Raw genomic sequence first — 13,157 nt, forward strand, 5'->3', positions numbered from 1 at the left:
CTCATTTCTAATTTTTTAAGTAAAATATCCATGTTTGCATCTCTACAATCTGAAATATTTCAGATTTTTAGGGACCAGAACTATTCTTGGGGTTTATCTGTTGTTGTTCCTTATTTTTAAGTTTTATTTTTTATTCGGCCCTCTGCTGATCCCCTCGGAGAATTGACTAGAACCGGGACTAACACTCCGATTCTCCCGGAGGTGTTCATTTGTGGTATTTGCATTTGGAAGGTGTTGCTGTAAACAGAAAACATGCGATCAGAGGAGCTCTCCATGCAGGTGAAACAAGTGGTCCTTCAGCAGCGAAAACAGAAATATTCATACGAGAAAATGCTACAGTATTAGGAGTGGCAGAATGGTACATCCTGAGAAAGAATGCCCTGGTGAACTCAGCAATGCAAAAAGACCTGGACCAGCTAAAAACAGTCAGCTGATTGGCCAATATTTCAGTGTACATTCACACCACCAAATTGACCACAGCTTTTGGTTTTGAGCAAGTGGTTTTTATCCTTTACGTTCCTATGTCAGTACAAAAGTCTGACGATGTCCAAAGATCACAATTCAACAATCGACCTCTGATAAAATATACTTATGCAAGTTTCATACTACTTAATTTCAGCTTTTTTTTTTCTCTCTATATCTCAATGTCTGAATGAGTTCTTTACTTTAGCTACAGATTGATTGTGTAGCCATATTGTAACTTCCCTTCATACCACGTGTAGTGTAAGCCAAACAACATAATAAGGTAAGGTAAGTTTATTTATATAGCGCTTTTCAGCAACGAAACACTCAAAGCGCTGTATATACAATTACAATACAATCACAAAGAAAATAAACACATACAGACACAGAGAAACAAATCAAATGATAAAATCAAACAACAGAGGTAATTAAAAAAATAAAATAAAGAGAATACAATGATGGACAAGAAAATGAAAGGAAAATTGGACTGAAAACGCAACTAATCATGCCTAAATGGCACAGTCAAAGGCCACTCTAAACAAATAAGTTTTTAAATCTTGATTTAAAGCAACTTAGAGTTTCAGTGCTTTTACAGTTTTCTGGGAGTTTATTCCAAATTAGTGGAGCATAAGAACTAAAAGCTGCTTCTCCATGTTTGGTTCTGGTTCTGGGTATGCAGAGTAGATTTGAGCCAGAAGACCTGAGAGGTCTGGGTGGTTGATACACTGACAACAAGTCTGTAATGTATTTTGGTGCTAAGCCATTCAGTTATTTATAGACTAACAGAAATTTTAAAGTCTATTCTCTGAGCTACAGGGAGCCAGTGTAGGGACTTTAGAACCGGGCTGATGTGCTCCACTTTCTTAGTTCTAGTGAGGACACGGGCAGCAGCGTTCTGGATCAACTGCAACCGTCTGATCCACTTTTTAGGCAGACCTGTGAAGACACCATTGCAGTAATCAATTCTACTAAAGATGAACGCATGAATTAGTTTTTCAAGGTCCTGCTGAGACATTAGTCCTTTAATCCTGGAGATGTTCTTTAGGTGATAGAAGGCCGACCTTGTTACTACCTCTATGTTCCTCTGAAGGTTCAGGTCTGAGTCCATCACTACACCCAGGTTTTGAGCCTGACTGGTGGTTTCTAGCTGTATTAACTGAAGCTGTGTGCTAACTTTTAAACACTCTTCCTTTGGACCAAAGATTATTACTTCAGTTTTGTTTTGATTCAACTGAAGAAAATTTAGGCCCATCCATGCATTGATTTCTTCTAAGCATTTACCCAGCGCTTGAATGGGTTCATGGTCACCTGGTGACATCGTAACGTAAAGCTGTGTGTCGTCTGCATAGTTATGATAACTTACGTTGTTGTTTATTAAAATCTGAGTTAGGGGGAGCATGTAGATATTGAATAGGAGGGGCCCTAAGATGGATCCTTGGGGAACGCCACATGTGATTTTTGTGGTCGTAAAGTTACCTACCGACACAAAAAAGTCCCTGTCCTTCAAGTAGGATTTAAACCAGTTGAGTGCTGTACCAGAAAGGCCGACCCAGTTTTCCAGGCACTCTAATAAAATGGAGTGATCAACAGTGTCGAATGCTGCACTAAGGTCCAATAATACCAGCACTTTGGTTCTTCCACAGTCTGCATTTATACGGATGTCATTGAACACCTTGACAAGAACAGTCTCTGTACTGTGGTGAGCAGGAAGCCTGACTGGAAGACATCGAAGCCGTTGGTCGTTGTTAGGAAGTTGTTTAACTGCTGAAACACAGCTTTTTCAATAATCTTACTGATGAAGGGGAGGTTTGATATAGGCCTGTAGTTCTGTAGTAGCAGCTTGTCCAAGTTGCTCTTTTTCAATAGAGGTTTGATAATTGCTGTTTTCAGGGCCTGGGGGAAAACATCTGACAAAAGGGATGTGTTTATTATTTGTGTTAAATCAGATGTTATGACAGGCAAAGCTTTCTTAAGGAAAGCTGTGGGTAAAAGATCGAGACAGCAGGAAGAAGAGCTTAGTTGCTGTACAATTTCTTCTAAGTTTCTGTAGTTTTTCGGGTGAAATTGGGAAATTTTGTCAAAATCAGTTCTAGTTGGAGACAACTTTGGTCCTGGAGTTGATGTGGATGTGCTGACTGCCTCTCTGATCTTTTGGGTTTTTTCAGTAAAGAATTTAGAAAATTAATTGCAGGTCCTGGTAGAGTGGAGTTCAGATGTTACAGTTACAGGAGGGTTTGTTAACCTATCCACCGTAAGATAAAATGTCTTTGTTGTTATTGCACACACAGACCATACACAAGGAGATTCACATGCTCAGGTAAGAAGAAGAAGACTGGGATTTAACCACACAGGCCCAGAACCTATCCCACCCCCAACCCACTAACACATGCACACAGCATACATATAGATCACACGCTGTTATGCTGTTGCATTGTGTTGAGTTAATTCACCAGGTTGTTGGGAAATTAACTGTAAAAGTGGAGTCCTTGGAATGTTTTGACAGCTACATTACTGGAGTGCAGTTGGGTGAAGATTAGGAAAACTAACGATGGCTGATTATGTGGAGAACAATTATACCTGGAGAACCACTGCATGGCTCGTTGATTTAAAGTAGGCTACTGTGGTGGGCTGTTGACAACTGCAAGTCTGTGTGAATGCTGCAGATTATGTGTTTCTAATTAGTTTTTGTTAAAAGTGATCATTTGCCACTGTAGTAAATTAAATGTAGACTGGTCTCATAACCTTTTAAATCCCTGGGTTGGGTCTCAGTTTGTTAGGTATCCTGTCCTCATTCACCTCATTACATTATTCACCATTTAAATCTACTTCATGACTCAAATTCAAACTAGCAACCTCACTATAATTGGTTGCGTGTTGGGTGGGCTTTGTGAGTTCAGCTTTCCAAATATATTCACACAAATATAGTCACACAACAGAGCAATAAAGTCTGACTCTATCGTTTAGCACCATCTAGTGGTTCCTGTGCATGAATTGCTTAGAAGTATTTGTACTTAAGTGATGACAAAAGCTCACCCATGACAGAATCACCGTGATTCCAACAATGCAGAAGCATTTGGTCACTTTCATTTCAAAAGGAAACAAGAAAGAAAAAAATCTCCATTACTGGTTTGTTGTGTTTAAGTGAAAGTTTCCAAAACTGGTATCATGACATGGGAACTAAACTTAGATAAAGAAATATATCTGAATTACTGTTCTCCCTGAAAGAGCATCCCGTCTCAGACACAGTAACTGCTGGTAGCAACTTAACAGAGAGCCCATAGCAAAAATTTGTGATATTAATATTGAGTGTTCTGATATTGCAATGACGTTTTACACTCATCAGCCACCTTATTAGGTACATCTGTACAACTGCTTGTTAACGCAAATTTCTAATCAGCCAATCACGTGGCAGCAACTCAATTCATTTAGGTATGTAGACATGGTCAAGATGATCTGCTTCAGTTAAAACCGAGCATCAGGATGAGGAGGAAAGGTGATTTAAGTGACTTTAAACGTGGCATGGTTGTTGGTGCCAGACGGGCTGGTCTGAGTGTTTCAGAAACTGCTGATCTACTGGGATTTTCACGCTCTACCATCTCTAGGGTTTACAGAGAATGGTCAGAAAAAGAGAATATATCCATTGAGCGGCAGTTCTGTGTGCGGAAATGCCTTGTTGATGCCAGAGGTCAGAGGAGAATGGCCAGACTGGTTTGAGCTGATAGAAAGGCAACAGTAACTCAAATAACCACTCGTTACAACCAAGGCATGCAGAAGAACATCTCTGAACGCACAACACGTCGACCCTTGAGGCGGATGGGCTACACCAGCAGAAGACCACACCGGGTGCCACTCCTGTCAGCTAACAACAGGAAACTGAGGCTACAATTCACACAGGTTCACCAAAATTGGACAATAGAAGATTGGAAAAACGTTGCCTGGTCTGATGAGTCTCGATTTCTGCTGCGACATTCAGATGTTAGGGTCAGAATTTGGCGTCAACAACATGAAAGCATGGATCCATCCTGCCTTGTATCAACAGTTCAGGCTGGTGCTGGTGGTGTAATGGTGTGGAGGATATTTTCTTGGCACACTTTGGGCCCCTTAGTACCAATTGAGCATCATGCCAATGCCACAGCCTACCTGAGTATTGTTGCTGACCATGTCCATCACTTTATGACCACAGTGTACCCATCTTCTGATGGTTACTTCCAGCAGGATAACGTTCCATGTTATAAAGCACAAATCATCTCAGACTGGTTTCTTGAACATGACAATGAGTTCACTGGACTCAAATGGCCTCCACAGTCACCAGATCTCAATCCAGTAGAGCACCTTTGGGATGTGGTGGAACTGGAGATTTGCATCATAGATGTGCAGCCGACAAATCTGCAGCATCTGTGTGATGCTATCATGTCATTATGGACCAAACTCTCTGAGGAATGTTTTCAGTACCTTGTTGAATCTATGACACGAAGGATTAAGGCAGTTCTGAAGGCAAAAGGGGGTCCAACCTGGTACTACCAAGGTGTACCTAATAAAGTGGCTGGTGAGTGTATTTGCAATGTACTGTTCGACCCTAGTACCGCATCCAGCTGCTGGAATGAACAGTGTTCTGCAAGATGTTCAAATTTTAGGATGTTTTATAACCGTACTCAACTTTAAACTTCTTCATAACTTTCTCCATTCAGGATGCTCTCTTTTACCATTGTTCTCTAGATTCACTAGCTCCATACACCTCTGGATTTTATGACTAAAAGAAGTTGAATGCATATGTATGCCACACTTTTCTCATTATAGAGAACGGTTCATTCAAGGAGTGTTAATCCTAAAAAAAGGCAGAGTATTTTTTTGGAAGACTGGAACAAAGAATGGTACCGATGGTTCCAGTCAGCGTCAAAATGCACAGTGCAATCCTTCCTCCAGAACCAGAAGACACCTTTATTCTTTTGAGTATTTACTGTATAAGTTAGCCACAGGAGACAATTTAGATACAAAAGCTTTGTGGAGTTCCTCCCCAGAATGCTGCAGGGGGGGAAATAATTCATTTGATCAGAAAAAATGAACTTTTCTTGGAACTAGACATGTATAAGTTTCAAGTATTAAAGTTTGCTGAAGTTTTAAAAATCTAAAAACCAATTAAATATTTAGTTATACTGATCCTTATTGTTAAATTTCTGCTGTGTTCCGTTTTCACTGCTTATAACACATCGACAGAGGACAAAATGTTTCTTACTGCCTAAATGTCCCACCCACTAACAGCTGCCAAGATAAAGGAATAATAAGTGTTATTCTCCTCATGATACCTACAACAGTTTAATCAACAGCATGAGTTCTTTTTTGTGTTTCCATTGGATGTATTAAATGGTCAGTGGACTCAACTCCAAAGTAGAAGCAACTTAATGCTGCAAGGTTCAGGAGAACATTCAATAATTGATAACCAATTGTTTATCTTTTTTCCTGTTGCCGTTGGCAGCACATTATCACATTATCACATGGATTTATTGCTAGTGATCCACAGAATAACTAAATGTCTGTAAATATAAAACTGGAGCTCACAGACCATGGTGCTGAGGCCCAGGTAAACACAGAGGCAGAGTCTTAATGAGGCTAAAGTTTGCATCTGATTTGTAGCTATTCTGCTGCATTTAAGGGCACTGGGTTACCTTTTATCTGCTCCAGTTCAAGATCTAACAACCTAAACTGTTTTTAATTTCCTATGTGTTCTTATGATAAAGTTTGTGATTCGTGAAACCTATATTCATTTTTTGAAAACTCAAAAAATAGAAATGTTAATGTGTCTGGTGTTTTTTGTTTTGGTTAGATGCCACCTAAGATGTGCTTGTAAACAGCAATATGGTCATGCAGGTACCTGCATGGTTGGACTAATGATATAAAAACTTGGATGACGTTAAATTTTTTGCTTCTAAATTCAGACAAAACAGAAGTTGTTGTCTTTGGACCGGAGTCTTTAAAAAAGAAACTGCTTAGTCAATCACTTAACCTGGATGGCATTAAATTGACCTCCGGTAATAAAGTAAAAAACCTTGGTGTTATTTTTGACCAGGACATGTCATTTAAATCCCATATTAAACAGGTTTCTAGGATTTCCTTCTTTCACCTCCGGAACATTGCCAAAATTAGAAACATCCTATCCAGGAGTGACGCTGAAAAACTAGTCCATGCATTTGTTACTTCAAGGCTGGATTATTGTAATTCTTTACTATCAGGATGTCCACAAAATGCAGTTAAAAGCCTTCAGCTGATTCAAAATGCTGCAGCAAGAGTTCTGATGACAATTAAAAAGATAGATCATATTTCTCCTATTTTAGCTTCCCTTCATTGGCTCCCTGTTAAATTTAGAATAGAATTTAAAATTCTCCTCCTCACATATAAAGCCCTTAATGATTTAGCTCCATCATACATCAGAGATCTGATTGTTCCATATGTTCCTAACAGAGCACTTTGTTCTCAGACTGCAGGTTTACTGGTGGTTCCTAGAGTCTCTAGAAGTAGAATGGGATGCAGATCCTTTAGTTATCAGGCTCCTCTCCTGTGGAACCAGCTCCCAGTTTTAGTCCGTGAGGCAGACACCCTGTCTACTTTTAAGGCTAGGCTTAAAACTTTCCTTTTTGATAAAGCTTATAGTTAGAGTGGCTTAGTTTATCCTGAGCTATCTTCCTTATTTTGTACCTCCGTCTTCTTCCCTCCCTGTTGGTTGGAGTAAGGGGGAGTCAGGTTTAGCCTAAACCGGCTCAGTTATGGTTGAGGTGCAAACACACCCTCCATTTCTGCTACCTGTATGACCCCTTCTCTTTTCCAATGGTTATAATCAGTCTGACAGAGAGAGGTATCCCAATCCTTGTGGTTTTTAGTATAACAATGACCATCAGTGGGACCCTTTGTGGGGTTCCTTGAGACGACATTGTTGTAAATAAGCGCCGTTTAACTAAATAATCTGAACTGAAACTATCTGTGTAGTTATGCTGCTATAGGCTTAGGCTGCTGGAGGACAAAATGACCACTTTCACCCTCTTCGCTACATTCTCACACTACTCTCCAATTTTGCATTATTTGCTGTTATTTCAGTTTTTAACTTTATGTTCTCTCTCTTTTCTCTTCCTAGAAGCTACACCTGGCCTGGCTCTGTGTCTACCTGTGACACTTTTCTGGAGAGGGGCATCGTCCAAGCTTCTGCTGGCAACAACTTAATGCTCACCTTCTACAGATGATCCACATGGCCCTGTCTTTTAGTGTTTAACCCTTTCTATCTCCTAGACATGGCAACTGACTGAGCTTTTACTGTAACTAATTATATGTGCTCTCTTTCAGACTCTAACCTTGAAAACTGGCTCAGAGTTTATCTGTTCTTTCTTTCTAGGTGAAACGACTAAAGGAGCTACATCCATTAACATTTACTTTTCCTTATCATAGAAAGTACTCCTGGATCAGTGCTTCTGTGTTCTTTTTGTGTCTCTGCTCTGTTCTCTCTAACCCCCAGTCGGTCGTGGCAGATGGCCGCTCACACTGAGCCTGGTTCTGCTGGAGGTTTCTTCCTGTTAAAAGGGAGTTTTTCCTCTCCACTGTCGCTACATGCATGCTCAGTATGAGGGATTGCTGCAAAGTCAACACCAGTGACTGTCCACTCCAGGAGGAGTGAATGCTGCAAGTCACTGACTGGATGCAATCTGCTGGGTTTCCTTAGATAGAAAAACTTTTTATCCAATTTGAATAAATAACTGAATCTGACTGCACTGTTCAATGGTTACGATTAATTGGAATGTATGAACCTGACTGTTGTGAAGTGCCTTGAGACAACATGTGTTGTGAATTGGCGCTATATAAATAAAACTGAATTGAATTTAATTGAACTAACTGGTAGGACAGGGCTCAATACAAGTCTGCCTGAATGGCACTTTTTCTGCAGAAGGAGCAGGTAATGCAGCAGTTCTGCAGGGAACATTGGAACCTGGCTGAAAATAAACATTGATGAACTTGGATCATTAAATCTTTCTAGTTATCCCCGTCTGCCTTGCATCTCTTCATGTGTTTCGTTGTTGCCAAATTTTCCTAAAATCCATGCTGTGTTTTCGCAAACATCAAACATTTGTTTTGGATTTTTCATCTGAAATCACTAATGAGAAACAAAAAACAAGTGCTTATTTCAATTTCAGTTTAATATACAATATTATATTTAAACATAAGATGTTTTTTTTTCTTGCCTTCAAAACACAGATGAACAGAAATGAAAATTAGATTTAATATTTAAATTTTAATTATACAAAGCAAATTACCGATAAAGAGAAACAAATAATCATAAACTATAGTTGCCGTAGATGCTCTTTCTTCCATACACCTCAAAGCCCTTGTTGAATATTTTTTTTAAACCAGAAAAACTAACACATGTTTAAAATTTTGGATGAGGAATTGGATAAAATGGATAAATATTTTATTGCATTGAGAGCCAGCCACTGAAAACATTCATCCCTGCTATTTATGGGTATTGCCATCACAGGATGAACATTGCTAGCTTAAGTCTCTTTGCTGATGATTGGATGTTTTCTTATATATGAGAAGAAAACAAAAGAAAATGCGTTTCTAATTGAATTAACATTTTTTATTACCAAAAAAAAGGGCTGCACAGTGGTGCATTTGGTTGCACTGTTGCCTTACAGCAAGAAGGTCCTGGGTTCAACTCCCAGCCTGGAGTTTGCATGTTCTCTCCGGGTACTCCAGCTTCCTGCCACAGTCCAAAGACATGCCTGTTAGGTTAACCGGTCTCTCTAAACTGTCCTTAGGTGTGAATGAGTGTGTACATGGTTGTTTGTCTTGTGTGTCTCTGTGTTGCCATGCGATGGACTGACGATCTGTACAGGGTGGACCCCACCTCTCACCCGTAGGCTGCTGGAGACGGGCACCAGCTCCCCCGTGACCCTGTATGGAAGAAGCGGGTATAGAAAATATATGGATGGATGATCACAAAAAGAGAAGTTTGATTGGTTTCACAGAAAGTATGTCGCAAACTATCGAATATGTAATAATTATAAAATAGGACATTTCAATTATCACCATTCTAAAGGAGTTTATTCTAGAGCATCTTGAATGTAGCGGGGTAGCCCTTTAGACAAGGTCCGAATACGATACCAACTTTAGCCTCTTGGAGAACCCGCTCTCTGATTGACATTAAAGTCTAATATCTTCCTAGTTTAACCGTTGTTGTGTTTCACCGAATTGTCCTGAGGTCCAAACAGCAGCTTGACGCGACAGGCGGAGGCTACGTAGGTGGGATACGGAAGCGGAAGTAGCGCCCCTCAGCTACAGTAGCTAGCTGCGGGTTGGTTCGCTCCCTGCTCGCCGTCATGCCTTGAGTTCCTCGAGATTACGCTGCGTGAACGAGAACACGCAGCAGGAGGTTCTGTCGGTTCGCTCGTCGTTCTTCGGGACAAGGTGTCGGAGATCTGAACTGGACCGAATCACCCACAGCGAGGGCTGTTGTGTTAGTTGTGCCGAACCCGGTGTTACCGGCGGCTAACCCTGGTGAGGTCGGAGGGGGGGAACCATACTGAGCTCCACTGAGAAATGATCCTGAAGCTGAGCTGCTGCAGAAGACTTTGAGCCCGGCTTGTTTGGAGGGTTAGCCGAACCTCAGCCGCGTTGCTGCAGAAATGCTGGCTGGTACCAGGTAACATGTGCTGCATCTTATTACATGATTTGGATCCGCGTTATTTCTCACGGACCTTATTAAAGATGTCCCGATGTATGTGGAACATATCTGGGTGTGTTTCTATTTTTGGGTCCCCCTCCCTGCAGTCCTCCTTTCACACAGTCTTCTCCGTTTCCGCACAGGAAACGACACCGTAGCTCTGACAGCGTTGACGACCAGCAGCTGCCACCTCAGGCCAAGAGGTCAGGAGGAGGTCCCTGCCTGCTTGTGTCAGACCTGGACTCTGAGGTTAATCCTGGGCTCTAATATTTCTACCTATAGCGCCTTGTAGCAGTATTTAGAGCCTCATTTTGAGAAGGATGCATGATTTTTGAATATACATTCTGAGTTTGTATTTAGACAACCTGTGTTGGTTAATATAGTCCAAGTGTTGCCAAAACATGATTTGCCCACCAATAAGATTTTCAGCCTGCTGGATGGAGTTTCTCTGCAGTGCATACCCACACCTGACACCGATCACTCAGCCCAACATGCTGAAGGTCACAGAGAGAGCTGAACAAACAAATGAAAAAGACATGATTGAGGAAAATGTGGATTTATTGCTACTCTTCTAGTCATTCCAATATTTACCAATAACATCACACTAATGTTCAAGGTTGTCCTGCTGGAAGATGAACCTCCATCCCAGCCTCAGGATTTAGCTCCATCCATCTTCCCATCCACCCTGAACAGCTGTCCTGTCTCTGCTGTAGATGGTGCTACAACTATGTGTCAGAGTGGAGATGGTGTGTTCAGGGTGATGTGCACTTTTCCTCTGCTTCTAGAGTTGTAAAGAACACTATATTGCAGAAATTTACTGAGGCAGGGAGGGCTGAATACGATTAAATGATGGATAAATTCATGTATCGCTTTCCTTCCATTTAACAAATATTCCCTGTATTGAAGTTTGTGGTTTTTAGGATGCTGTGAATACTTTTGCAAAACACTGTAAATGTAATACATGTCCATATTGTTGTGCTTACATTGGTAAAGCCATTACCATTTATAGTATGTAGAACATGTGATTCTGCTTTTCCCAGGAAATGCACCTCTCACAGAAAGCTCAGGATGCTTTATCCCAAGCTCCTACATCTCCTCCTGCTTCCTTTCTCTTTCTGCATTTTCAGTCTTCCAGCAGCGACAGCAGCAATGGAATCAGCAGTCCAGAAAGGGCAATAGAATCCAGCACCAGGCCGAGCGCTCTCCTCCAGAAATACTGCATAAGACCGGAGCAAGAAGACTCTGCCAGCTCCTTGCAGCACCGTCTCCATGGCCATGGGCAAAGCGCCTCCTACGACTACATCAACAGAGTTCTGCGGGAGGCGCACTTCAGCAGCCTCCAAACCAGAGGGTGTCCAGGCTCAACGTGACCCTGACCTCTTCTGTCGTCTTCTAGTGCCGACGCTGAAGCCTTCGATGCGATTGCAGCATCCTGAAAGGGGTGGGTGGTTGAGGGTGACGAGCTCCTCGGCTCATCCTCACCTCACCTGTTATCGTTTGTTGAGACCATAAGCACATTCGCCTTTCCATGGCCTAGCCACTGTGGGGTTTTCCTGTGTTGTGTTGACATGTGTGTGTGTACGCACCCTGTGCACTTTAAAAAGTATCATTCTTTTTACATGTGGACATTTTCATTGGTGCTAATGACAGCAAAAGTGTGATGATGCTTGTGAATTTAAATAAAGGTATGCACTTTACTCAGCAGTTCCTTTGTGGCTGGAGGATTCAGTTGCTTGTTTCTTAGGAGGAAGCTGTGGTGCAAGCTAGGCAGGCTGACGTGACATGTTCATGGTATAACTCAATAAAACTATTATGTTATAAGCATTTAAACACGTATTTTGAAACAAAAGCAAAAATGCTTCTTATTGTTGGTAAAATAGAACATTGAATAATGGTCATAAAGCTGTTGGATCTATTTATTTTGATACGGAGAGTATGGGAAAATAGACAAAATATGGTTGAAATACTTCTTTACCCCTGAATTTGTTGCTGTAAGCAAGGGAAACATATATGAGCCTTTTTACAGCCAGCTGACTGGCAGTGGACAGCAGCAGCTGGTGTGTAACTTGTTTCTCCAGTATTTTCTCTGGAATCTCAAAAATAGCTTTACATCACAGGAATGGTGTGAACCAACATTTCATGTAAACCTTGGTACCAGAATCTGATCCTAGCAATATGCAAGCTAACCGATTCGGTCCGGTAACAAAAAACCCAACATTTCAGCATTTTTTTTTCCAACCAAAGTTAGACATATGTACATTAAAGTTATGCTCAAAATGAATCTAAAGTATAGGTTTCCCTTTTGCTGTGACCCAATTTTGAATAACTGGAAGATAGTTTAATAATGGAGAATGGGTTTAAGATAACAGTGGGCCTTGGCTGATATGAAATTTCATGGTAATGATAATCTAGAGGAAAAATATGGAATTTACTCAAATGTCTGACATGATCTAATTTCTTTAGTTTAAAACTGAGAAGGAACAAATATTCCTACTTCTGGTCAAATCAAATATTATGGTTATGCTAGCTAGGTACATGCTACATGTACCATACATCATGAGCTTCAGTAAAAGTCTGGAATAAACAGGAAGTAAATTTACTTTTGAAGTAAATGGGATGTTTCTGTTCTGCTCTTTAGAGTAACACGGGTATAACAAGCTGATATTAGCTGGTTAATTCGTCAAGCTATTGGCAGCTAGCCTGCAGTTGGCAGCTTAACAGGCCGGATGACGTTTTAAAACAGCATTAAATTAATAAGCAGATGGTTGAATCTTTAGCTTCACTGTATTAATTATCCAGGATTTTATTCTGAATTTGTCTCTTAAAAGCAAGGAAACTTAGCTTTCTGTTGGCCAGCTGACTTACAGTGGGCAGCAACAGGACTGTGTTATTCTAAGCTTCATTCAGACTGTAGACTGTAAGGACAACAGGACTGGATCAGAACCTGCCATGCTAGGCCAAAACCTCACTTCAGATCTGACGTCTTGGTAGAAGA

At 40.9% G+C, this 13,157-nt stretch overlaps 1 protein-coding gene across 1 annotated transcript; it reads left to right on the top strand.

The window, feature by feature from the left end:
• The first annotated feature begins 9,785 nt into the window (after positions 1-9,785).
• On the top strand, positions 9,786-11,859 carry si:dkey-21c1.1 (uncharacterized protein LOC100150256 homolog). The gene is made up of 3 exons (XM_047377349.1): positions 9,786-10,141; positions 10,306-10,411; positions 11,290-11,859. Exons 1-3 carry the CDS (start codon positions 10,125-10,127, stop codon positions 11,530-11,532), a joined length of 366 nt encoding a protein of 121 aa, XP_047233305.1. The 5' UTR covers positions 9,786-10,124; the 3' UTR covers positions 11,533-11,859.
• The last annotated feature ends 1,298 nt before the right edge of the window (positions 11,860-13,157 follow it).

Source organism: Girardinichthys multiradiatus, chromosome 10 (assembly GCF_021462225.1).
Source record: "Girardinichthys multiradiatus isolate DD_20200921_A chromosome 10, DD_fGirMul_XY1, whole genome shotgun sequence".
Classification (NCBI taxonomy): Eukaryota; Metazoa; Chordata; class Actinopteri; order Cyprinodontiformes; family Goodeidae; genus Girardinichthys; species Girardinichthys multiradiatus.

Excerpts from the sequence above, each read along its gene's own strand:
- si:dkey-21c1.1 (XM_047377349.1), top strand. Across the intron at positions 10,412-11,289 it reads TGTCAGACCTGGACTCTGAG|TCTTCCAGCAGCGACAGCAG; the intron begins GTTAATCCTGGG and ends CTGCATTTTCAG.